Source organism: Mytilus trossulus, chromosome 3, assembly GCF_036588685.1.
Source record: "Mytilus trossulus isolate FHL-02 chromosome 3, PNRI_Mtr1.1.1.hap1, whole genome shotgun sequence".
NCBI lineage: Eukaryota > Metazoa > Mollusca > Bivalvia > Mytilida > Mytilidae > Mytilus > Mytilus trossulus.
The window spans coordinates 34,694,906-34,722,870 of record NC_086375.1 but is presented as its reverse complement, the minus strand read 5'-3'; the positions used below and the strand labels follow the sequence as shown (position 1 = coordinate 34,722,870).

The 27,965-nt window shown below is 31.4% G+C and overlaps 1 protein-coding gene across 3 annotated transcripts; it reads right to left on the bottom strand.

The window, feature by feature from the left end:
- Window positions 1-85: 85 nt before the first annotated feature.
- On the bottom strand, window positions 86-24,940 carry LOC134711315 (neutral alpha-glucosidase AB-like). 3 transcript variants are annotated; one of them, XM_063571847.1, is made up of 21 exons: window positions 24,886-24,940; window positions 22,478-22,579; window positions 21,389-21,631; window positions 20,698-20,865; window positions 19,211-19,322; window positions 18,612-18,726; window positions 18,063-18,159; window positions 17,738-17,839; window positions 16,755-16,833; window positions 15,802-15,975; window positions 14,012-14,073; window positions 13,597-13,674; window positions 12,730-13,156; window positions 8,441-8,537; window positions 7,440-7,600; window positions 6,601-6,850; window positions 6,125-6,201; window positions 5,331-5,519; window positions 4,868-4,977; window positions 4,195-4,295; window positions 86-3,053 (listed from the first exon to the last, which is right to left on the bottom strand). In XM_063571847.1, the coding sequence occupies exons 1-21, from the start codon at window positions 24,903-24,905 to the stop codon at window positions 2,944-2,946; spliced, it is 2,874 nt and encodes a 957-aa protein (XP_063427917.1). In that variant the 5' UTR covers window positions 24,906-24,940; the 3' UTR covers window positions 86-2,943. The 3 variants fall into 3 exon arrangements, with proteins under 3 accessions (XP_063427917.1, XP_063427920.1, XP_063427918.1); XM_063571850.1 differs by having other exon boundaries at window positions 19,211-19,265; XM_063571848.1 differs by lacking the exon at window positions 24,886-24,940 and adding an exon at window positions 24,549-24,759.
- Window positions 24,941-27,965: the final 3,025 nt, after the last annotated feature.

The window sequence follows — 27,965 nt, the reverse complement described above, 5'->3', positions numbered from 1 at the left end:
CATTATTGATTTAACTATCTCGTAGCTAGTACCCCTTTAAATAGTGTTGAAGAGTGACAAAAATAAGTTTGACAACAACACAAAATTTACAGAATAGAAACTTTAATTGTCTTCATTATTTTCCATACAAAATATCCATATAACTGAACAAATAAATTTAACTTTTACAGTGCATTCATTCCTCCTGAAGACTTTACTAAATAACAAATGTTTGAATCTACAAAATGTATACTTCACTTAAAATTTAAGTTAAAAATTGAAAAATAGAAAAAATAACAGGACTTTTGCTTTAATAGATTTTTTAAATGACAATACTACTGAATTTCTAAATGGAAAACAAATGTAATAACACAATTTTGCATAACGTAAAAGACACTTTAAGGCAAAACATAAAACTAAGGTATGCATCTGTTTGACTGTATTTAATATATTTCAATAATGGATCATTTTCTTCCCTTAAATTAAAACATGAAATTCTAATTGATTCATAATTGTATAAAATGTTTTCAGTTGCATCAAATAAGTTATGACAAACATATGTGTTTCATGTACTTTTAGAATTGGAAATTCTGTAATAAAGTATATTGAATATTCTTGGATAAAAAATTTCACTTTTGTTTGGAGGTATAAATCATGGTATATATGCCCACAAAGCCTGCATTGCCAACTAGCTGCATTATCTAAATGGTGATCTTGATCTAAATAAGCTTTTCAATACCTTGTGATCAATGCATACATATTTATGTATAATTTGTATTAAACTGCAAACAGTTACCAATATTAATCATTATTTAAAACAAGATCTAACAAAAAAGTCTGGAAAACTGATTTGCTAGACAAACTGACAGATTGCAAACCTTAAGAACCCTTCGACTTCGTCAGTAGGGGACTAAAAATACATGGGGCAAGGATTTCCAATTCCTTGTGTAACCATGGTTATTAGAACAATGAGCAAAACTTATGTCATTTTCATGAAATTTCCAACATGACACAGGGTAAATCAGGGCAAAAGTGATATAAATGTTTCTGGTATAAAAATCAAAATCAGTAGATCATTAATTTTTAAACATTAAAATATCAACTTTGACGACAGACAATGAAGATGCAGGCAGTCATTTTCAATCACGTCCAAAGGTCGTAAGTAATTGGGTCATTAGGTTATAGGTATGTCAGCAGACATACTTTGAATAGTGGGCATCCTGAGAATGATTCAGGTAATCTATTTAGAGGTGCATTAAGTGAGGGGGCCCGGGCCCCCTTTTTCTAGGAAAAAATTGTTTGATTATATAGGGAATCATCAAAGGATGATCTTAGGTAGTCAGTGGCCCCCTATCTATGAAAATTTCTGGATCCACCACTGCTATTTTTAATTAGCTGAGCAACATAATTGGAAAACATTAAAGACAATGAACATACATACACATAGTGATGGCAGTAGTTAAACATGACCTTTGGGCCAAGTGAACAAATGTGTGTATTCATTTCCCGGTCCCTTACATAGTGAAATACAAAATGCACAATAATGAATAAAGAAAGAACATCAAGTTAATGGAATGACACGATGCATAAGGTGAAATTATTAGAATTGAAGTGCATTTTAGCAAATTAATGAGTGAATATACAAATCATAAGAAAAATATCACATGTGGTAGAAATTACATACAGAAAGTAAAATGTATGTTTTTTAACATTGTAAAGTCCACACTGTCACATTCTTAAACAATGCATTTAATCCCAAATTTACATTTTCAAAATTCTTACCCTTAAATACTTGTTAATTTGCACATTTATATGTGTTTAAGTGCAATATGTTTTGTCCATTTAAATAACCCACTATATATTGAATACAAACTAATTATAAATCATTAACAACATAACTTTTAATATATCAAATTTATATTCAAAATCCTGCACAATAAATCACAAACTGAAAAAAAATATTCATTAATGCAAAATTGAAAATTTTCTGTCACTATTGATGCGTTCTCTCATGTATTTAAACATGTAATTTTAAAATAACCTTTGAAACTGACTAGCAATTGCACCAATGATAAAATATGATGAAGTTGTAGAAAAAAACTTTGATTTGTAAACATGCATCAAGAATCACCGATAATTTTTCTCCCCTTCTAACACCAACATATATACACTACATTCTAGCACTATTGAACCTCATATACAAGCATCTTGAGGTATGGAACTTGATATATTTTCATTCTTCCTCGTAATAATCAATTTTGAATGTAAATCTTGAAATATTTTCCTTATCATGGAATATTTCGTAAAAATTGCACATTGGGAATTTAGTTATTAAGTACCCAACACATTTATAAATAAATGATTATGAAAATTGCTTAACTGGCCATGTTTCATAATTGTAAATTAACAGAATTGGAATGTATTTATGCTACATTCAAAGAACAAAAATTACGTATATAAAAATACAGAAAAAGGTGGAAAAAAACATGTAGAGACATTTATTTGCTATCGGAATTACATGATTATAAAGTTTATGTCTAGATTATCCACCTGAACTTCTGCTTTAAGCATATGACTTGACAACCTAGATATTACATTCAGATTATCCCCCCCCCCTCCCTCCCATCAAACTATTTCAAGCTTATAAAGACAATCCATCTAACACCAGCTTGATAAGTCCAAACCAATCAATGTGTGATAATACTGTTATATTTTTAAGAAAAACTCCCAAATATTTTACTTCAGTAATTAAGTAAGAATGTGACCCTATAACATGTTATACAGTATACTAAGCACTATCAAAACTTTCACACCAGACCATCCACAACAATCATTCTTTACACATACAACCACTTATTCATCTAGAGATCACATTAACACCCATATTACATCATCTATATTTTTAGTAACACAATAATCACATGACTGATTGTTATGGTAAGTAGATCCTATTTATAGCATTAATTACAGAAGTGTGATGACAAAATCTTCCTGCAATTTAGTTCCTGGTTTCTTAATTGCTAAAAGTGATGTATTAGGATCATATCCAAAAGCTAATTGTTGTTGTTGATTTCCTGAAATATACAAACGTAAACTTGTCAAAATATATTACTTTAAACAGGGTTTGGACATATTAAGTCATATACAAAAAAGTTTTCAAAAAGGAATTTGATGTTAGATATAATTGGACTTTGAATTTAGATAACAGAAGACAATTTTAACTTATTTACAAAGATTCACTACAATAATAAGGAGATGTGGTATAATTGTAAATGTTTTGATATTTATAGGTTATCGTTGATCATTTCAACCAAATTGACTTTCTCGCTTGAGCAGATACAGCGAAAGTGAGAAAAGCAATCGAGTTGAGATGACCAAAGATAATCTGTTTATCGCTATTTTACCTATGACGGCGTTGTCAATTTCAATGACAATGCCATGTGCCCCCTTAGTTTCTAGTGATAATCTTTCATATAACTAGTCTCCGCTAGAAAAGATATTATCAGTCAGCAAGATCAAAGGAAACAAGAATGTGTCCTCAGTACACGAATGCACCACTTGCACTATAATTTTCTATGTTCAGTGGACCGTGACATTGGGGTAAAAACTCTACTTTGGCATTAAAATTAGAAAGATCATATCATAGGGAACATGTGTACTAAGTTTGAAGTTGATTGGACTTCAACTTCATCAAAAACTACCTTGACCAAAAATTTTAACCTGAAGCGGGACAGACGGGCGAACAGACGGACGTACGGACACACAGACCAGAAAACATAATGACCCTCTACTATAGTAGGTTGGGCATAAAAATCCTAAAATAGTGATAAAGAAGTAATAAACTGCTCACCTCCTAATTTTGTATGTACATGTAATTTCTATAAGTTCATTACAACTTGCAATATCTTTTTTTATTTTACAATTATTACGTAATGTTTTGGCAGTATATAATATCCCTAAAGGTAACAGGAAAATGTGAAAAATTACAGGTGACAGAGTAAGCTTCAAAAATGTAGCTTACATTCAATTTAATCTAAACAATATCTTTGAATAAAAATGTTAAAGAAACAACCATGACTAACTTTTAAAATGCAAACCGGATTTTAGAAACCTCTTTTTACCAGGTCACAAACCATTATAACCTTAATTTACTGCACACATATCAAATATAACCTTTAAACTATCTTTACAATACATGTATAATGTAATACAAACCTATTTTAATTGCAACACCGTTTGGCTTTTTAAGAACTCCTAAAATTAATATTCTCTCTATCCATTCTTTTGTTTCAAAAACACCATTTTTATCTGCATTGCTAAAAATATAAAAGAACACAGATAAAATCCTCTGAAATTTAGGATGAATATAACATACAGTAAAACCTGCTTTATTGAGAGCAAACCAGTCTTGGAAAAGTCACCCTCTTTATACCGCCATAGGTTGCATTTTGAACCGCAATTCAAAGGTCAATTTTTCCAGGTTCCAAGTGTGACCTTTATATACAGGTTTGGCTAAGTTGGAATATATGTAAAATAGTTGTACGGGATAGCAATGATGTCTTTACACTAAATCCATTTAATGTTGGATGTGAACTAATTGATATTTTAGTCTCGAAGATACATGATTTTTGGCTTAGAACTAACCTTGAGTGCTCTCAGATCTGTACTCAGTGGTTGTTATTGTTTTTAGGGATGAGCAATGGTTATAAACCCTGCCACGTCATGTCTGTGTTTTTGTTTGATGTTTTCTATAGGCTTGTATGCCTTTATGCCAACATTGGCAAAACCATGAAATTAAATATCCACGAAAAATACACAATTTGCCTTCATCCACATAAATTGGTACCAAGAAAATAGATAAATCCACAGAAATGACAATAAATCTTACCTATTAGTTAACTTATTATTAGAAAATGTAAATTGTCGATGTAAATATTTTCCCTTTTGATATTGGAATGTGTGATAATCATCTGCATACATATCACCACTAGCTTTACCCTGTGAAAAAAATAAACTGTAGTTTAGTATTCATCCATTCAATTATTTGGTTCGAAATACAATGTAATAGATATTTATCATCTAACAAAGAACATAATTCAATGTTACAGGAATATATCTAATATTTACACTACTATGTGTCTAAATCTTTTCTACCAGTAAAACTAACTCCTACTAAGTCGAAGTCATTTTTTTTCATTAAATCTAATTTGAAATGGGAATATAATGTCAAACAGATTATAAAATATATGAACAAAATTTTAAACTCTAGAAAACAGAATTGGTTGTAGTATGTTAGCAAAATGTTCTCTGAATTCTTTTATTTTGTGATCTATAAGGTGTTATATTATTACCTGTCTATCAAGACAAATAAACAATGTGATTGGATCATCATGCATCAGCCCAGACGACCGTCTCACTCTCATTTTTCTTGGTATGACAGAACCTCCTCTCTGGAATACTGGTATTTTTTCTAAAGGTGCATTTACATAAATAGACTTTCCTCCCAAATATTTCTCTGCTGTCAAAATATCATACCAAACCTAAAAAAATTGTTAATAAATTAAATTTATTTAGTGAAATTCAGGTACTGTAAATTCAGAAATTATTGCGAGGTTTTTATTATTGCGAATAATGCGACTGAGTTGTAAACGCAATAATTAAAACTCGCATTTTGTAATATTTTAACTGAATTAAGCGTGACTTTTCTCAAAATCGTAAAAATAAAAATCACATTCAAGTGTAAAATGACAAAATCGCAATAATAAAATCACGCAATAATTTCTGAATTTACAGTAACTATTATTCAGATTCATTATAACAATAATTTACAGTTAACATAAAACAATTTGAACAAACTTTTTTCTGTTAGTGCCTCTAAAGATAACTGTTTTTAATTTAATTTAATGTGTGAAGAGAATATTGTTCATTCAAAAACAACATTTATTTTTCCATAATATAACATAAACATGATCTTTCAAAAACCATAAAAACAAATTACAGCTAAAACTATCACTGACATGTCATTATATTTTAGGTGCAAAGGGAAGTTATTCATTATTTAAGAACAGTTATTTGGATTAGAAAGCAATCATGTCAGACTGGTCACCAATCATTTCATTGAATTGATTAAATATAGGCTACTCACATCATTAGCTCCTGGGAAATATACATTGGTACCAGTACCCCCTTGTTCTGTAATTGGTTTAACCAGTAATGATGGACCTTAAATATAATAATGCATTTAGTAAAACGTAAGAAAAAAAAGAACACTCTATTTAAAGGTTTGTGATTTTCTTGTTTAATATATAAAATGAAAATAATCATCTTACAAAATTTGCTGACATTTAAACCACTAGCAGTTTTTCAACTATATCTTCAGAAACCTGGAACTTTTTCACAAACAGAAAAATAGTCACCTCTCCATGAAATACTTTTACAATCATATATAAGGAAACAATGAGCCATACGAAAGATATTATCAGCTTCATTTGTTATGTTTTTGATGAGACAGGAGAATTGACTTTTTTTAAAACTACCTGTCACAAAACCAACAAAAAAGTCTTCTTGATTTGAAAATAAAGTTAAAAGGTACTTTTTTCTTTTACCTAAGCAACAACTTACCTATTAAAAATTGATCATCCATTTTAAATGTTAATTTATCTTCTGGATATTCTGCCCACAGTGGCTGCATGACTGGTCCCCCATTTTTATAAGTATTATAGAAAACTGTATACCAGTAGGGTAAGAATGTATATCTTGCTCTGATGGCATTCCTGACAATCTTCATGTTATTATCTGGTAATAAGTATGGTTCTCTTCGTTTTGTATCAATATGAGCATGAGATCTGAAGAATGGCTGGAATGCACCTGCCTGCAAAAGTCAATGGTATACTGTGAAGTTCATATTTGTTTAAAGATTTTAAATGATTCATAAACCCTAAAGGTATACATGATTTTAAGTTAAGTTGCATTAATTCCTGAAAGAAGTTCATTATCATGAAATGATAGGAAGTTTAAAGTGTTCCTGATAAAGCAAATTCCAGAAAAAGTCTTTGGATGCACAGAGAAATTTATAAAGTTTTAATTTCATTTATTAACAAACTTACAACTATTACGTGTCATACTGCGAACAACACTATTTCCCAAATACTTATTCCTTGATTTTATTTATTTTTAACCAACTTCTTAGAAATACGTTTTTGCAATTCTGTAACTTTTTGTGAATTCATATAAGGATAGATCCAAGTTTGATATATATTTGCATTATTTTCCTATGCATGAAAGTAAATAAATAAGTTGCAAAAATTAGTTATGCCATTAATATAAAGAACTACATGTATGTGCAAAGGAGGATAACTTTCAAGCTAAAAGAACAAAGGCGGTTGCAGTAGAGAATTCTATGACATGTTGATGAGTGTGCAACAAATTATTCTTTATAAGTATGTTTACAAGCTACTTACTTGCCACCATCTTGTTAGTAACTCAGGATCAGGATTTTTGAAGAAGCCACCCACATCAGCTCCAGCAAAAGTAATACCAACAAGATTTAATGATAACAACATAGGATTGGACACCTTGAGATGGCTCCATTCTCCTATATTGTCTCCTGTCCATACAGCACCTGAAAAAACAAAACACCATGTTCACTTATGGTCACTCAATAGGAATATTACTGTAAATTCAGAAATATTTCTAATGATTTTTTTTTAATGCTAACTTGCTATAGGATAAGTTTTGCAAAAATAAAAACTCACGTTTTAACTTTTGATAGCAATATCTGTATGCTATATTTCTTGAAAATACTACAAATAATCCCAAATTTTTGTCCATTGTCCATTAAAAAATGAACGAAAAAAAAACCCGAATAAAACATACAGTATTTGTTATATGTTGATATGGTTGAGAATTATATTCCTTCATGCACATCCTCAGGTAGTGATCTACCACTGTGTAAATTTTCATCAATATCCTTCAACTGATTGAGGAGGTTAGATTGATTTTGAACAAGAATGTGTCCTCAGTACACAAATGCCCCAATCGCACTATCATTTTCTATGTTCAGTGGACCTTGAAATTGGGGTAAAATCTCTAATTTGGCATTAAAAATAGAAAGATCATATCATAGGGAACATGTGTACCAAGTTTGAAGTCGATTGGTGTTCAACTTCATCAAAAACTACCTTGACCAAAAACTTTAACCTGAAGCGGGACAGACGGACGAATGGACAAACGAACGGACGAACAGACCAGAAAACATAATGCCCCTCTACTATCGTAGGTGGGGCATAAAAATAATGTAGGATTTCAATCAACTGCTTAGAAGGGAAAATGTTCCAATCAACACAATATACAACTTGATAATATTGTGCTAACAGAATTACATTGTTACAACTTATTCAAGGTTTCTTCTGTTATAACTTTATTTATTCTAATAATATTTCTCTAATGGCAATATTCTTACCATTTCTCTGTGAACCAGCAAAGAAAGATCTAGTTAAAACAAAAGGTCTCTCTTTGTGATCAGATCTTAATATCAATCCATCTGCTGTTGCTTGTTGCTGAAAAAAAGAAAACAGATATATTTGTGTAAGTATTAGTGTAATTTAAAAAAATTTCTGTTTAAATCATGGAACACTATCAAATATGTATATAAAAAATTGTTGTACAGAACACAAAAAGTCAGGTATTCATAAACATTACACAAGACAGGTACTTACCTAAGTTTTAATTATTATCATAATTTCTCAGTAGGGAAACTGGTTTGACAATTTTCTGACTTACTATGATATTTCCCATAGAAAAGTACTCTTCACCATTGATTCTTTATCAATTTCATTTCATTTATTATAATTTTTTTGGTTTTGTAAACTTGTAAATTTTCTCTGTAGTTTTCCAGGTTTGTAGGTGATAATGTTTTAGGCGATAATATTTGAATGGTGTCAAAACATTATGTTGTGTTTTTACATACCAGTAGTAAAGGTACTATTTGTTTTGTTAGTGCAAACATCCACACATATAAAACAGTACATTACAACTAGAGGCTCTAAAGAGCCTGTGTCGCTCACCTTGGTCTATGTGCATATTAAACAAAGGACACAAATGGATTCATGACAAAATTGTATTTTGGTGATGGTGATGTGTTTGAAGTTCTTACTTTACTGAACGATTTTGCTTCTTACAATTATATCTATCATGAACTTTGCCCATTAGTAACAGAGAACTATATTTGGTAAAAATTTACATAAATTTACCAAATTAATGAAAATTGTTAAAAATTGACCTTAAAGGGAAATAACTCCTTAAGGGGTCAATTGACCATTTAGGTCATGTTGACTTATTTGTAGATCTTACTTTGCTGAACATTATTGCTGTTTACAGTTTATCGCTATCTATAATAGTATTCAAGATAACCAAAAACGGCAAAATTTCTTTAAAAATTACCAATTGGAGGGCAGCAACCCAACAACCAGTTGTCCAATTCATCTGAAAAATTCAGGGCAGATAGATATTGACTTGATTAACAATTTAACTTCTTGTCAGATTTGCTCTAGATGCTTTGGTTTCATAGTTATAAGCAAAAAACTGCTTAAAAAACTAGATACCCCAAAGATGATTGTGGCCTAGTAGTTTCAGTGGAGATTTTGTAAAAGATTACTTAAGATTTATGAAAAATGGTTAAAGATTGACTATAAAGGGCAATAACTCCTAAAGGGGTCAACTGACCATTTTGGTCATGTTGACTTATTTGTAGATCTTACTTTGCTGAACATTATTGCTGTTTACAATTTATCTCTATCTATAATAATATTCAAGATAATAACCAAAAACAGCAAAATTTCCTCAAAATTACCAATTCAGGGGCAGCAACCCAACAACCGATTGACCGATTCATCTGAAAATTTCAGGGCAGATAGATCTTGACCTGATAAACATTTTTATCCCATGTCAGATTTCCTCAAAATGCTTTGGTTTTTGAGTTATAAGCCAAAAACTGCATTTTACCCCTATGTTCTATTTTTAGCTGTGGCGGCCATCTTGGTTGGTTGACAAGGTCACGCCACACATTTTTTAAACTAGATACCCCAAAGATGATTGTGGCCAAGTTTGGATTAATTTGGCCCAGTAGTTTCAGAGGAGAAGATTTTTGTAAAAGATTACTTTAATTAACGAAAAATGGTTAAAAACTATAAAGGGCAATAACTCCTAAAGGGGTCAACTGACCATTTTGGTCATGTTGACTTATTTGTAGATCTTACTTTGCTGAACATTATTGCTGTTTACAATTTATCTCTAACTATAATAATATTCAAGATAATAACCAACCAGATGCTTCGCAGGGCGTAGCTTTATACGACCGCAGAGGTTGAACCCTGAACGGTTGGGGCAAGTATGGACACAACATTCAAGCTGGATTCAGCTCTAAATTTGGATTGTGATTAAATAGTTGACACAGCATAGGTTTCTGACACAGAATGAATGTGTTCTAATGAACTTAAAATTTTTGTTTTCTCTTAGAGCAATTCACTATGCTGTTCAATATTAATCCTCTCAAAATATTGTTTGAAGAAATTTTCTTTTTATTTATGAAATTTCAAATGAGAAAAATTGGACCCAATTTTTTAATCACATCCCCCTTTCCCTTATTCCAAAACTAATCTCAATTAAAATATTCTAATGGAGTTTGCAACAATAACTACTGGAGTTTGCAACAATAACTACTCATTTAAATACATCATAAAATAAACTGTAAATAAAATGTAAAAAACTGCTTGTTATCACTGAATGGTAAAGATTATTTAAATTAATCAGTGGGTAGTAAAAAGTGAATATACATTGTATATTGTATATAACAAAGATTTAAGTTGATTCTGGACAAAGGAAGATAACTCCAATTAAAAAAAATTCTTGCAATAAGATATTTCTTGCTTACTATTTTGGACAAAGAAAGATAACTCTTAATTAAAAAAAAAAATGCTATTTCACAATATTGTGAAATTAGATATTTCTTGCCATTGCACAATACTGTGCAATTGAAAATACTTGCTATTCCACAATACTTAATATAATAATTTTAGATCCTGATTTGGACCAACTTGAAAACTGGGCCCATAATCAAAAATCTAAGTACATGTTTAGATTTAGCATATCAAAGAGGCCCAAGAATTTAATTTTTTTTTAAATCAAACTTAGTTTAATTTTGGACTCTTTGGACCTTAATGTAGGCCAATTTGAAAACGGGACCAAAAATGAAGAATCTACATACACAGTTAGATTTGGCATATCAAAGAACCCCATTTATTCAATTTTTGATGAAATCAAAAAAGTTTAATTTTGGACCCCGATTTGGGCCAACTTGAAAACTGGGCCAATAATAAAAAATCTAAGTTCATTTTTAGATTCAGCATATCAAAGAACCCCAAGGATTCATTTTTTGTTAAAATCAAACTAAGTTTAATTTTGGACCCTTTGGACCTTAATGTAGACCAATTTGAAAACGGGACCAAAAGTTAAGAATCTACATACACAGTTAGATTCGGCATATCAAAGAACCCCAATTATTCAATTTTGAAGAAATCAAACAAAGTTTAATTTTGGACCCTTTGGGCCCCTTTTTCCTAAACTGTTGGGACCAAAACTCCCAAAATCAATACCAACTTTCCTTTTATGATCATTAACCTTGTGTTTAAATTTCATAGATTTCTATTTACTTATACTAACGTTATGGTGCGAAAACCAAGAAAAATGCTTATTTGGGTCCCTTTTTGGCCCCTAATTCCTAAACTGTTGGGACCTAAACTCCCAAAATCAATACCAATCTTTCTTTTGTGGTCATAAACATTATGTTTAAGTTTCATTGATTTCTATTTACTTAAACTAAAGTTATTGTGCGAAAACCCAGAATAATGCTTATTTGGGCCCTTTTTTGGCCCCTAATTCCAAAACTGTTAAAACCAAAACTCCCAAAATCAATCCCAACCTTTCTTTTGTGGTCATCAACCTTGTGTCAAAATTTCATAGATTTCTATTAACTTAAACTAAAGTTATAGTGCGAAAACCAAGAAAATGCTTATTTGGGCCCTTTTTGGCCCCTAATTCCTAAAATGTTGGGACCAAAACTCCCAAAATCAATACCAGCCTTCCTTTTATGGTCATAAACCTTGTGTTAAAATTTCATAGATTTCTATTCACTTTTACTAAAGTTAGAGTGCGAAAACTAAAAGTATTCGGACGACGACGACGACGACGACGACGACGACGACGACGACGCCAACGTGATAGCAATATACGACGAAATTTTTTTCAAAATTTGCGGTCGTATAAAAACAGCAAAATTTCTTCAAAATTACCAATTCAGGGGCAGCAACCCAACAACCGATTGACCGATTCATCTGAAAATTTCAGGGCAGATAGATCTTGACCTGATAAACATTTTTACCCCATGTCAGATTTGCTCTAAATGCTTTGGTTTTTGAGTTATAAGCCAAAAACTGCATTTTACCCCTATGTTCTATTTTTATCCGTGGCGGCCATCTTGGTTGGTTGACCGGGTCACGCCACACATTTTTTAAACAAGATACCCCAATCATGATTGTGGCCAAGTTTGGTTTGATTTGGCCCAGTAGTTTCAGAGGAGAAGATTTTTGTAAAAGCTAACGCCGGACGACGGACGCCGGACGCAAAGTGATGAGAAAAGCTCACTTGGCCCTTTGGGCCAGGTGAGCTAAAAATGAATAAATTACAACTACTTACCACTAAATGACCGTATATATTGTGTACATCTCTATTCTCCCATCCATGGTGATGTTTGGCATCTCTATGAAAACTGATTTCTGGACCATTAAATACAGATGGTTCATTCATGTCATTCCATGTGTGTAGGTCATTAGTGCTACCTTCATATTCTGACAGCAAGAACTTCGATTCCCACCATTTTCTGACCTCTGGGTCAGTAAAATCTGGCCATGCTGAGGATCCTGGCCAACACCATCCATCATATTCATTGCCATCTTTATTTTTGACCAATAAATCTTTACTTTTTGCATCAGCATACACCTTATAATTATCATCTTTCTTTAAATGTGGATCAACAATTGTCACCATTTTACGACCCTTAGAGGCTACATTATTTATCATGTCAACTGAGTGTGAAAACTTATTTCCATCCCATGTAAAATATCTGCAATATAAACATGAAAAAAGTTCAAATTACTGATGCATTTGGTTGAAAATGAAAAGAATACTTAGAATGAACTAGTATATATTTGTTTAGGGCCAGCTGAAGGACACCTCAGAGTGCGGGAATTTCTCGCTACATTGAAGACCTGTTGGTGACCTTCTGCTGTTGTTTTTTTCTACGGTCAGGTTGTTGTCTCTTTAACACATTCCCAATTTCCATTCTCAATCTTATTATTATATATTTTTAAAAGCAAACATGGAATTGGATTTTATTTAAATTATACCACAATATATTTTTTTCTGAAAAAGCCTTAACAAAAATATATACTTCTGTGAAAATTTAAATGGTTCAACTATTTCCACAAAATTCCATTAAATTGGTATCCAACAAATAACATGGAATTGACAATAATGATACTCTACATTAAAGTTACAACTTACCTTTTACCATCAGTATGTTCTATATCTAACCAAATCACATCAAATGGAATGTCAAATTTGTCCATATTGGCATCAACACTGCAAATATACACAGATTGTCATCTTAAGAATAATTGCTTGGCGCCTACTTTATATTCCAATGTAAATCATGAAATCAGGAATTGACATATAGTTGCATAGACATATTATTTGAATCAAAAGGTATAAACTATTGTTAATTTTCACTATATACAAAAGACAAAGGAAAGAAAACAGTATCCTTGCAACTGAATAGAAAATGGCCGCTATTTATATAAATTTATTTTATATTGGTTAAATGCCAAAACCCTTTAACATTGGCTAATTAAGGAAGAAAATTTGTGGATAACAAAAACTTTTTCATTGAAATTTTTAAGCTGTCTAGAGCAAGTCTTACTTTCTAACATCATCTTGGTCATTGTAATTCCATCTACACTGATGATATGCTATTGAAAACAACTGAAATAAATGAAAACAAATTTGTATTGAGAATTGAGAATGAAAATTGGGAATATGTCAGAGAGTTCTATTTTGTAACATAAATTATAAATTATTGCATTTTTTTCATAAATGTGACCGAATGAGTATGGTAATACTTAGAACAGTGATCGGGAAGGACGTGCGCCCTGCGCCTATAGCGCATATTCACCAGAAATGGCGCATAGAGTGACAAATGTAAGCGCCCACATGGCGCATGTTTTTTTCCACATCGTTTCGAAACGTTTAGATATCGTCAAATAGATTTCCGATCGTGTTCCGTGCCGCCATGTGTGTTTACACAACTGTATATTGTTCCTCCAAACATAGGAGCACCTATATATTTTTAGGACGTCTTTGGTGTTTTCCTATGGTAATAGAACCATGCGGTTTAACGTCTCGGTGTTTTCCTATGGTAATAATAGAACCATGCGGTTTAACTGATAACCCAAAAAACGTAATTAACCATCATTCATGACATAATTTTTTATAAACAACTTTACATTTGTGAAATGGCTATTACAGACGAGATTTAACTTTAATAATAATCTTTTAATTTAGTTTAGCTTGCTATTATTACGATTGAAAACCCCTGAAGCCTTTTTATAAATATAGTTTTTGTCTCCATAAAAGGCGCTTAACTGTCCTTGTCTTTTTTTGGTCTTTGGCTCGTTTTGACATTTTGTAAACATGACTTCAGCGAATTATTGTTTTGTTCTATCAATTAATGGTACTCTCTACTGTTATTCATGTCATCTTGATAAAGTAATAATAATAATACAAGAAGTACAGAGGACGTTCCTGAAATGTCGTCTAATACGGAACGTCTGGAATGAGTATGGTATCGACGAAGACCCAAATTTAATGTTAAAAAAAACATGAACATGAACAAGCCAAGGCAACAGTAACAGTTTAAACATTGTAAATAAAGGTTTATCTTTAATATTGTCCGTTTTGGAAGAAGTTATTTTATATTCATTGAAATTACAGAATCACAGGAACAATATTATTTAAAATCATGAAGGTAAACTTGTACCAACACCTCTTTTCCAAAACATGAGAAAATAATGATTCTTTTTATTTTTTTTACAGAAGTCAATTCGAATGGCCCACTCATTTGACAACATGGCCCATTATTTTTTAAAATGGCCCATTGAATTTATTTTTGAGGGGCCCTGGGCCCATAGTGAAAAAAACCTTCCAGATCACTGTTAGAACTTGCATTTTGATAACATGTACATCTGTATGCAGTTCCTCCCGCCATAATAATATTTAAACTTGTATTTTTGTCCAGTCTTCAAATATTGCAATAATTTCTGAATTTGCAGTAATTATAAATACTGCTGACATAAAACAAGAACATGTTAGATTTCTTCATGATCATACAGATTCAGTAAGCTTTAAAGAAGTTGAAGCAAGTGACATAATATAATATTAGCAAAGACTTGAAATGTGTCAGTTTTCTTTTCAGGACTTTATATAGAAACATGGTGCTATCTGATAACAAAATGTGACATAAATTACAATGTAATTATTGTTGCAAAAAATGTATTTAGATGTCCCAAAAATAACAAAAACACATTCTGAATTTTGAAAGCATTGTTTGTATGTAGCATTTCATGATATTGCATTAAACTCATACAACAGTTGCAATCATAAATGCATGCAATAATTTCAAATTTACAGTATACAATAATGGGTACAACTTACTGGAGGAACAGGTGTGGTGCCTGTTAACACAGCATACTGTTTAAACACATCTTTTGGTTTTGGTCCCAGCATTACAAACAAATCAATCACACCACTTTCTGAAAACCAATGTGTATCTGTCTGGGGAATATCAGAATCTTGCTTGAAAAAGTCTGCAACCTTGGAGAAGAAATTCTGCAAAAATAATAATACATAAATCTTGAAGAACAACTACTTTAATAATGTCAGATTGCAGAGGAAAATAGATGACAAAAAGACGATACAAAGTACAAGTTCAGTGATATACTGTGGATTCATTATTATTCGTTGGATACCAATTTTCGTGGATTTCGTGGGTACAGGTGAACCACAAAATTAAATGTTCAACGAATAACATATTTTCTATAGGTTTGTATGCAGACTTTGCCAAAACCACGAAATTAAATATCAACGAATATGTCATTCTTCCTCTATCCACGAAAATTGGTACCCACGAAAATAAACGAATACACAGTATGTGCAATTATTAATATTGTTTGTAGGCATGCATATTTAAGAAATTCATTACTATTAATAAGGTCTTGCACTCTTCCAATTTGCCAGAATATTCTCCATACATTGTTTGAATACCAAATATAACAATTCCTTATTTAAAAACAAATGATTAATAGTTATGAAGGGTAAAAGTACCTGATACTGCCTGTTTCTGAATCGTAATAAAAGTCTTAGGATTTATACATGTTATATATTTATGCTTTTCCAAGGAAAATAACTTTCAGACTAGAATAATTAATAAGAGGCAAAAAACATCATTGTCCTAGATGGCAGATTAATGATTTCTTCAGACAAAAATATGTATCATATGGCAGTAAACCATTTTTTTTTTATTGCATTCAGTTTATCAAAATATGAAATTATTGCAACTGTGTATGGACCACACTGACTTTCTTGACCTCTAACTTGTATATTCTTACCTTATCTGCTACATTTGATTTTATGTCAATCCAGGTTTCTGCTGCATTATGCCAAAATATTCCTACTGTATTTTTCTCACTATATAAAAAAAAAATTAAATCAAAATTAAATGAATCAAAATTATCCTTAATAGACAAAAATCAATTAACAGATGATTCAAAGCATTATGAAATACCTGATTATGTTGTAAATTTTCCTTGTTTTATGCTGCATAAAAAGTTCTGAAATCAATATACCTAAAATGCATAAATACGGAAGCACTATCAGAGAATAAAAATTGTGAACAAAAGCTCAATAAGGTCATAAACCTCAAATCAGAGGATACAAAAGTCCTAAGATTGCATCTTATGATATTTGAGGAATCAGAGATAAGACTATTCTTATCAGCCATAGTAGTGTGCAGCTACATGATTCAGATAAGATAGAACATTCTTCTCACAAACATCCAAAGATTCACATAGAATAATGGACAAAGGATTCAGATGAAATCAGTGCAATAGTTATGAGTTACTATAATTAATGTACCTCCATATAAGGCATACTATGTGATGTTTTAGGATCTTGACAACCTATGAGGGTATATCTATAGGATAGTAGAGTTTTGACTCAAGCAGGTCTAATCACCCTCTTGTGATGTATCATAACAGGAACCACTCCATATGAAGTCAAGTTCACATTCATGAAGCAAGTCAGTAGCCTGTAATTCAGTGGTTGTTGTTTGTTGCTGTGTATTCTATTTTTGTTTTTCCTTCATTATTTAATAACATAAATTAGGCTGTTAGTTTTCTTGTTTGAATTGTTTATATTTGTCATTTTGGGGCTTTCTAGAGCTGACTATGCAGTATGGGTTTTTCTCATTGTTGAAGGTTGTAGGGTGACCTATAGTTGTTAATTTCTGTGTCATTTGGTCTCTTGTGGAGATTTTTCTCATTAGCAATCTTACCACATCTTCTTATTTTTATAAATCTACATTCATACTTACTTGTGAGCCATCATTACTGGCACAGCTCCATACAAAGCCATAGGATTGTATAGTTCATACTCAAACACATCTAAATTAAATAATCTATAGGGATCTGTATCTCTGAAAACATAAAACAAAATCTTTTAGTAACAATCATGCATAACAACATGTTTTACTTTTATATATACCATTGTAATAAGTGTGATATTCATGTCCATATTGCATTTAAATTCACGAAAACCTTTTAAAATAATTAAGACTTCCCTCTACGATTGAAATGGGACTAGATAAAGTGAAATCTCATAGTTAAAAAGTTTTAATGTAGAAAAAAAGTTGAACTTACTTTGTAGTTTTTAAGGAAAAATCATCAGCATGTTCTGGTATACCATAAACATTCTCAAACCCTGGGAAGGATACATCTAATCCAACTGAACTCGGCCCTGTCAATAGAATTCAAATTCTTGAGTTATCACAACACAGTAATAGTACTGTAAATTCAGAAATTATTGCAGTGTTTTTATTTTTGGCGAAAAATACGATAGGGTTATAATCGCAATAATTTAAACTCACATTTTGATCATTTCTATGTGAATTGACCAGGATTTTTGTCAATATTGCAATAAGTCGAAAAATGACAAAATCACAATAATGAATACATGCAATAATTTTTGAATTTACAGTATTCTTTAGTTATCTATGTGAATTAATAATTCTTAAAATTTATCTGTCTATTCTATAGGTTTTATATGAGAAACAAATGTGTGTGTTTACACCATACGTCACAAGCAATTTCTCCTTTTACGTTCTCTCACTTCATTAGCAAAGTCTTGAACTAAATAACTTCATATGTTCTGTAAGTATTAGATTTTTTTAATTTGTACATCATATTTACCATGTGGCTTAGAATCAGTAAATGATTTAAATGTTTCCTCCCATAGATCTGGCTCCTCCTCGTCCTTCTTTTGTTCCTCCTCAGCAGGCTTTTCTTCAGCATTTTCATCTCCTTCCTGTAAACATACATGAAATATAAAATATATTGGCTTCTACTGTAGATTTATCAATATTCGTTGGATTCTAAATTTATACTAATTTTCATGGATTTCGTGGGTACAGGCGAACCATGAATTCTAATGTTCAACAAATTACATATTTTTCGTAAGGAATGTATGCAGCCTTTGTCAAAACCATGAAATTAAATATCCATGATGCAAGTTTTTCTCAAACAAAATGTACTATGAGTAACCTTTAGATGGAGTGTCTTAAAATACTTTAATGGTACACTTTTATATCCTCTGTAGCAAATTGAAGATTTCCATATAAACGTTGTAAAATGAGTGATCTATTTTCATACCAAATTAAAATGGCTGAGAACTGTGCTTGACTCAAATGTATGCTCTAGGACAATAGTGCTTAAAGTGGCATATGCATTAAACACCATCAGCAAATCATTCAGAACAACCCAAGTAGCTTGCTATGTAGTTTATTATTTACCTTTGGTTCTTCTCCTTCTTTAGCTTCTTCTACGTTTTCTTCTGGCTGGGCTTCTCTGAAAGGTGCGGAAAACCATGAGAATATAGAAGAACCTGCCTTATTTAACCAGCCCCTAAAACATCAGATAATATAGGGCTAAATCCCATTAGAAATCTTTCTCTGCTCTTTAAATAGCCTGCATGCCTTATTAGATCTCCCTTAAAGCAAGCCAAATGTTAATTTCTTAGTACAAAGCAGTGCTAAAATTATATGCATGTCTCCTGTGTGTGATAAAAATTTAAATAACCAAAAATAAAGTCTTTCTGAGCAGCTATTTCTGAGGAAAATGTGACAAAAAACTTTCAATTCATTCAACTTCAGAATTGAAGTATATGTAAACAAGAATTAGGTATCTGTGATCCAAAAAGTGCTAAAAATTCAACACTGTCAAAGTGGTTGACCAAATATGAAGTCATTTTTTTAGAAGTTTCAGCGAAAATGATTGATTGGCAACTTTTAGGAAAACAGAAGAGTACACACACAGGCATGGTGATAGATTGCAATAGAGCCCTGACATCTAGAATCTGAGTGGAGGAATAATATCAACTATTACATACCAATATTTACACCTTTTGGCTTCTATCAGAGAAATAAATAAATAAATAAAGGGGAAAGTTACAAACAAAATGAAATCTAATTATATTGTTTGCAATCTTTCAGTCCTCATACTAGTCTTAGAAGTTGGAGATATCTATTTTTTGTAAATCTATGTTGTCAGGTTGCTTTCACAGAAACTTTGAGCCGATATTGTGTTTGATGTGACTAACATACAAGTGAGAGGTTAAGCTAGCTTTAAAACAAGGTGTAATCCATCACTTTCTACATAGTGAAAAAGTATTACCATAAAGTTTCAGTTGAATGCAAAGTATTGACAATACTGTAAATTCAGAAATTATTGCGAGGTTTTTATTATTGCGATAAATGCGATAGAGTTGTAACTGCAATAATTAAAACTCGCATTTTGAAATAATACATATGAATTAAACAGGATTTTTCTCAAAATCGTAAAAATTAAAATCGCATTTAAGTCTAAAATGACAAAATCGCAATAATAAATGCACGCAATAATATCTGTACTTTATGTACACCTATCAACCAAGCATAACCTAATCTTGCCTGGGAAATGAAGATTTAAGTTGCAAAAGAATCTTTTAAATTGCTAATCTTGCTGGCCATTTCATTTCTTAGTGAAGTGAAGTCAAAATAGGAAAATCAGTAAAAGAGCCAAATCATGAACTTTTTATTTTATTTCTTTTGTCATTTCGCATGTGAGCAAAAGTTGAGAGTGAAAACTTATTATCAAATCTTACTTTTCTGTATTCAAACATTGCATTGTACTGTTTTCCACTCTTTTGTCCGGTTGTTGTCTCTTTGACACATTCCCCATTTCCATTCTCAATCGTATTGAACAATATCTACAACATCTGTATTCCTACATTCATACTTACTGCTTATGTCTATAATGTTCAAATTTGAGTAGACCTTGAGCATTTATACTGACAACTGGTTCATCTTCTGTATAAAAGTCTATACGGAAAGGTTTAAAACTAATCACTATTTTATTTTTCTCTATTCCTAATGTTAAACTTTGACTAGTCTGTTCCAACTTTTTCAATCTAAAAGTATAAATAATTGTTATTAAAATAAAAGAATTTTGTTTTCTTACTAGTCTAGTCTGATAGTACATGTATATTTAAAATAATAACTTGCTTTTCTTGCCTTCTTTACAACATTGCGAAACCAAGCAAAAATAACAGAAGACACTTCCAGTTTACCCAGGGGATTGTGCAATTCATTAGTGCAGTTTTTGGGAGTTTTTTTCTAGAGACTTAAGCAGATTTAACTTTCATGTTTTTTTAATACACTTTGATTAATTCTTAGATCTCCCTCAGAGCAAGTTATCTGTATTACATTTGTCATTTGGGGCCTTTTATAGTTGACTATGCAGTATGGGCTTTGCTTATTGTTGAAGACCATACTGAGACCTTAAGTTGTTAATTTCTGTGTCTTTTGGTCTCTTGTGAAGAGATGTCTCATTGGTAATCATACCACATTTTCTTTTTAATAAAGATGTAAAAACAAAATGCACCATGTAACTTATGTCAGCAAATAAACAAACAAACAAACAAACAAACAAACCCTTGTCTTTTTGGTTCCTCCACCAGCACATCTCCAATAGGAATTTCATATCTTTGTTTAATTGGTTCCACTTCATTGATTTTGATTCTTGCTGTACTTCTCTCCAGACCTGACAATTCTAATGTAAGTTTGACATTAGTGACTGTATTGAGTAGTTGTAGATTGACTGATGTCGACTGTACATTGACTGTTTCTGTTAATACTTCATATGCACTTTGACCTGGGGTCATTGCCCTGTGCCTCCTGTCAGAAGAAAAATTACGCATTTTATTTTTAAACATATGAAGTTAATGACATTTTAAAGACACTTTTCTTGCACAATGTTTCCCTTAATTCTGGAGGTGCAGTTTCAGGCAATTGAGTATGACAGATCAGTTTAAGAAGCTTCCAAACAAAGTTGGGTGGTAAATAGTTTGAAGTTCCACAGGCACTGTTGCTCTATTCATGAACGACAATATCCATTTTGTGATAAAGAAGAGATCAGCAGTAAGAATTTACATTAAAAAAATGTTAAGGGCTGACTCGTGATCAATAAATGCAAATGCTGAAATGCAACAATTTTGTATGAAATAATTACATGTTTATTGTAATTTTATGTTATACATTTTTTTCTAAATTCAATACTTAACAAGTGTTTCAAAATGCTTCAAACATGAGAAATCAGAGTAAAATCTAACAATCTTGTTAATGTGTTACATAACTTGACAATTTAAATGCATGAATTTGCTGGTAAACATTGTCATGATGGTAAGCCAGTAAAAATGAACTCCAGTTTTCAAATTTTTTTTCTTTGAGTTTACCTTCTATAACTGAAGCTAATTTGAATCATTTTATTTCAGTTTTTTAGAGGTTGAAACATGAAGTTTAAGTTAGGCTAAGAATGAAATGTAAAGACAATTTCCAGTAATAAAATGAATTTCAAGCATGTTTTCGGATAAATTGTTTCTTTTTTTTCACAGGAACTATGCATTCAGGTTTGTAAGACCATTGTTTACAACACTGCATATGATGAACAATTTCTATAAATACCAGTCTTTGAATTTGTTAGCTACACTATCATGTATTGTTTTTGTGCCTCTTTGTACTTACTTGCAGAAACCACTTTGTTGACATGTCTTAAAATTATCTCTGTTTACAGCCACAGATGACTGGATCAGCAAAATCAATGTTACTAAAATCTGCTGCATAACCCTGTCAACAAAAATAAAAAAACTCTTAAATAATCTTTCAATAAAATTTAAAAAATCCACAAGTTTTTTACCCTTTATAATAAAAGAACTAAGTACCAATGACCCCTGCATTGCACATATTTTATTTATACAAGGCACAAGATCAATTTCCAAATGAAACACTTTAATTTTGATCATTAAAACAATTTATAAATATCTCAGGCTGAAGAGCAAATGCAATGCCATTTAAGATATAATTATTTTTTTCCAAGGGGCATAACTCATTTAAGATAATGTGTAAATGGAAACCTGTCAAATACATTGTTTGGTACATTGTAGTTTTATTAAACTGAGTTTGATTTTTTTTTACACTTCTTCCTGCAACTTTTTTTAACTGGTTCCTCAAATGGGGTTCTTTCTCACTAGTATATAAGTCCTAGACTTATAATTTTCAAAAGTTTAAACTGATGAGTTCGAAGATGAATCAAAATTATAAAATGTTATACAAATTAAGCACTTAATGACAAAGGTTTTACATGATCAAAACTTAATGACATTTCCTTATTTTGTCAAGAGGACTGAAATGATAAATGATATACATGTACATTTAGTAATGAAATTCTTCTTACAGTTGGACTCAGAATGCCAGATAGTTGGTCATCATGTGCAATAAGTGTCAATTTTGACGATATTTCATCTCATTTCTTGACTTGGTTGACCAAGGAATGCTGTCCGATAGATGTATCCATCTGTAGACAGAGGGAGCAGGACCTTTTTCAGGACGTCGGGATCAGGTGATTTTGGGATTGACCCTTTTGGAATCTGGGATTTCTTTTTTTTTAATTCACCCACGTAAATTCATGTTTTTAAGCCAGGAATTTTGGGATCATGACCCCTACGACCCCTCCTCTAGACAGCATGAAGAATGGACCCACAGCAAACACATTAACCACAGCAGTGAAACTGATCTGGGTACAGAAATCTAAAAAAAGGTTACTTGGACAAAAAGTGAAATTTCCCTTATTTTTGATGATGTTGATGTTTTTATACTTAAACTGAACTTGCCCCCAGATGTAGTCGTTTCCTATGCATATTTTAATAATGAAAATGATTAGCAGTTATATGCCCACAGGTTTACACTATTTGTTGAAGTTTTAGGTCTCTGAACTTCGAGCGTCAAAGGGTTCCAGCCCACTCAGTCAGCACTATCAGCCACTACTCCAATGCCCTAACATAGTGAAATTTTATTCGAACTAGTAGGTATTTGCAAAACTGTTGTCTTTTAAAAATGACTAAATACAACTGCTTACATACTGTACCTTTCATATTGTAAAATATTTTGAATTGAAATGACGATTTCCTTCTCAGGCTCAGGAATGAACTCCACAGTTATCACTTTGTATTACATGTGTAAGGGTTGTAAGGTTTGTGATGGGGGTACCTTTAGGGCAAATAAAGGTAAAAATTCTTGCCAAATGATGTTACATGTATCTGTAACTTGGTGTAATGACGATAAAATGTACACTTTCTTTTAGACAATTAAAACATTGACTGATTTTGAAGAATCTCGTTAATTTTTTTCCAAAAATGACATTTATGATCATGATGGTAATTATTTGAGAGTCAGAGCTCTGACAAATCACAATAAGGTTAATCTGACGAATCATGGTAAAATTTTAACCAATTTGATGCTAACAGTAGCTGCAAATGACTGTTTGACACCCGACGATAACGGGCACTACCCTCATGTATAAGTTGTCACATTACAGATCAGTGGCAAAACCTGGTTAATTAGATTTTTTTATCTTAAAATTGTCAATGTTTTTCTAGGATTTGACTGCAACTTTTAAATTAAAAGACTGAACACATATTCACTACAACAAACAAAAAGTTTTAAACAGAATCAACCAATTACATGTACAACCTAGCTCAAAAGTCAATTTCCCAATCCATTCAGAGCATGACAAGAGTTTCATTATTACTAAAATTACCTTGCATTTATATTATGTTATACACTTTAGCTGAAGACGTTAGAAAGGCAGGTGTGAGTTCAAGATAGCCCTAACGTATCAAACATTTAACTGATTCCGATTATGTATTGATGATGTGGCCAACCAACCAGATTCAACCACGCAAACGACCTAGATCAATTTTTCAGGTGCCCGGTGTGTGCTAGTGTCCTATATTATATTCCACACGCTGTGGCAACATGAAATAAATAAATATAGAAAAATATAATTGTGTTTTTGGTGTACTCTCATACTTCTGTCAAAACATATGAATGAAATCATTTTAAGAGACAATAAATGAAATAACTCAAATAACTACCACAAAGAGGGGGTTTCCATCTTTGTTATTTGGAATAATTGAGCGTTTGAATCATATTTTGTTTTCGGAAAACAAATGTTTAATAATAAAACCTATATTAACTGAAGTGTCTCATATATTTAAAAACTTCGACCTATTTCTCAGTCCACATGGCAACATATCTACAATAAAAAAACATGTTATATAAAGTTTATTTTCGTATTTCGACTGGTCCTTTTTACGATTTGTTCAAAGTTGAAGACCGGTAAGGAATCCATGATATCTCGGCCTATAACAAACTCGGACTATACCAAACTCGGACTACTACACCGTGTAGAACGCCACATGCGGGGTGTCGGCTATGTTTGACATGGGGTGGCAATTTTGAAGCGACAAAAAAGTAACAAGGTAAGTTCAAGCATCAAAATTTCTTATTTTAAGAACTCTCAGTACCATAAAATGTATTGCACGGAAGGAACTGCAACTAAATCTATTCCGGGAAAGCAGAAGCAGCCGTTTTCAGTGCTTAGTTTTCTCAAACACCTCGCCCTAGTTTTCCGTGTTTCAGATTTTGAGGCTTTATATGCAAATTTCGGTATAAAAATCTACTTTACACAACTACCCTTCGTATTTTTTATGTAGAATTGTATTCCTCTCATGGACTTCTACCAAATACCAGTTTCTTAGTAAAAATTAACTGGTTTTAAAATTATTATTCATTAAAGTATAAAGTGTCGCTCGGGGTGTCAGATTTTGCATGTCAAGGGGTAGAGGCTTGTCATAAAAAAGATATATTTGCATGTAAATTAGTCTTCATATGATACATTTTATTTCAAACACAACTTCTATACTATGACAAAATAAGGGTACTTCTGATAAATGATTTCTTTTCCCTTTGAGTTTACCATGGTCAGACAAAAGTCAAGGCTATGGCTCAATTAACCTAAACCTGGTGGAAAATCACAAAATAGTTTTCAATAGAAGATCTGCCCAAAACCTCCACCAGCCAAACTGCATCACGCTTTATCACCAGGTTCATCTAAAAAGCACTCGTGCATCACTCAAAAAAAAGAATGAGAATACTCTCTCCAAAGAAACACTCACCGGCATCTTTTTCATCGAATAACAACACAACTTCAAGTAATCCTGAAGACAATGAAACTACAATTGTAAATGATTTCAAAACAGCGATTAAAATTTAAAAAAAGTTCATTTGGCTGCTGAATTTCTATTATTTATCTAAATAGTAAAAGAAAATACATTTCCTCTATACAATAATTCGCTTATTTTTTCCTGGAAACAGTCATATTCAAGTTGAATAGAATAACATCAGATTGGTTTGTTCAAAGCATTAAATTAATTGTATTCCTATGCAACTTTTATTAAATCATTAATGATTTGATAATAAATTGGGTACACCTTTCTTCATTTATACGTGTAATATTCATATTCTTACGTGCATTTGTCAATATATTTGTTATTTAAAGGTATAATATAAAACATATGACATTTCACTTCAAATACAATTATTTTTCTACTTTGAGGCTCTATTTGCTATGTTTATCAATAAAAATGCAAACTACTTAAAAGACTAAAATATGGACCAAATGACATACTTAAGTTTGTAATTTGTCATCATAACAGTGTAGGTGTGTTTGAATTGAAAAGTATCAGACAGAGACCAATTTATAAGAAAATGTAAGTCTCTACCCCTTGACATGCAAAATCTGACACCCCGAGCGACACTTTATATTTTGATGAATATTAGTTTTAAAACCAATTAATTTTAACTAAGAAACTGGTATTTGGTAGAAGTCCATAAGAGGAATACAATTGTAGATAAATAATACGGAGGGTAGTTGTGTAAAGGAGTTTTTTTTACCGAAATTTGCATATAAAGCCTCAAAATCTGAAACACGGAAAACTAGGGCGAGGTGTTTGAGAAAACTAAGCACTGAAAACGACTGCTTCTGATTCCAGGAAATAGATTATGTTGCGGTTCCTTCCGTGCAATGCATTATATGGTACTGAATGTTCTTAAAATAAGAAATTTTGATGCTTGAACTTACCTTGTTACTTTTTTGTCGCTTCAAAATTGCCACCCCATGTCAAACATAGCCGACACCCCGCATGTGGCGTTCTACACGGTGTACTAGAAGAATATAAGTATAATGTTGGTTGTTGTTGTTATTGGAAATTAATTTTCAATTCTTAATTTAAAGTGAATTTTTATCTTCAATTTATTAAATAATTTATTTTTGAACATTTTTGAAGGGGATAAAAAAAAATACGTTAAGAAGATATATTTAAAAATAAAAACGCAAAAAAAATCTTTTTGATATTCATATATTGAAAATTTGATATATACGCAGTGGTCGGTACCCATGTTGAAAATGATAATGGATTTTTTTTCCCAGATTATTTTATAGAAGTATTTGGTAAGATCAAAGAAATCTTTTTTTTAATTTTACTCCAAATCTATTTTTGGATACATGTATAATAAATGTTTGCCTCGGCTTGCCTTTCGAAAAACATTGTATCTGTTTGATGTGACCATTTGAATATAATTACTTTTCAATTGCTGAATAAAAACACGAACACACGCCAATCATTAAAGTTTCTTTTGTCAATAAACATCATAAATCACAATAATATTTCAAGTATACGTTAATTACCCTCATTTAAACATATCTAAATCAACTGATGTAGCAAATATTAATCCTTTCTATATACGATCTTTTTTTTCAAAAATATTCATTATAATCTCATAAATTCGTATCTAATTTTAAAATATAAGATTTTTTTTTATAACAGTAAAAAAAAAACAATCTTCTAATCGTAGTCCGAGTTGGTTCAATATATTTCTGCATATGAATAATGGTAGGCCGAGTTTGTTATAGTCCGAGTTAGTTATAGTCCGATTTAGTTATAGTCCGACTTTGTTTTAGTCCGAGTTATCCAGCAGCGCCGGTAAGCATTTGAGAGCCTCCTCATGAAGTTTTTTTATTATCAAAGTTTATTGCTTGGTGGTTTTTAGAGAGATTATCTGATTACCGGACCAAATACTTTTTTTGGTGATAAAAATCTAGGATTGAATTTAA

Bases quoted from the DNA above. Each gene is read 5' to 3' on its own strand.
- LOC134711315 (XM_063571847.1), bottom strand. From the start codon at position 24,905: ATGGAAACCCCCTCTTTGTG. The intron at 16,834-17,737 runs GTAAGTATGAAT...TTTTTTATATAG, and splicing joins CCAGTAATGATGGCTCACAA to TGAGAAAAATACAGTAGGAA. The intron at 6,202-6,600 runs GTAAGTTGTTGC...ATTATATTTAAG, and splicing joins GGATGATCAATTTTTAATAG to GTCCATCATTACTGGTTAAA.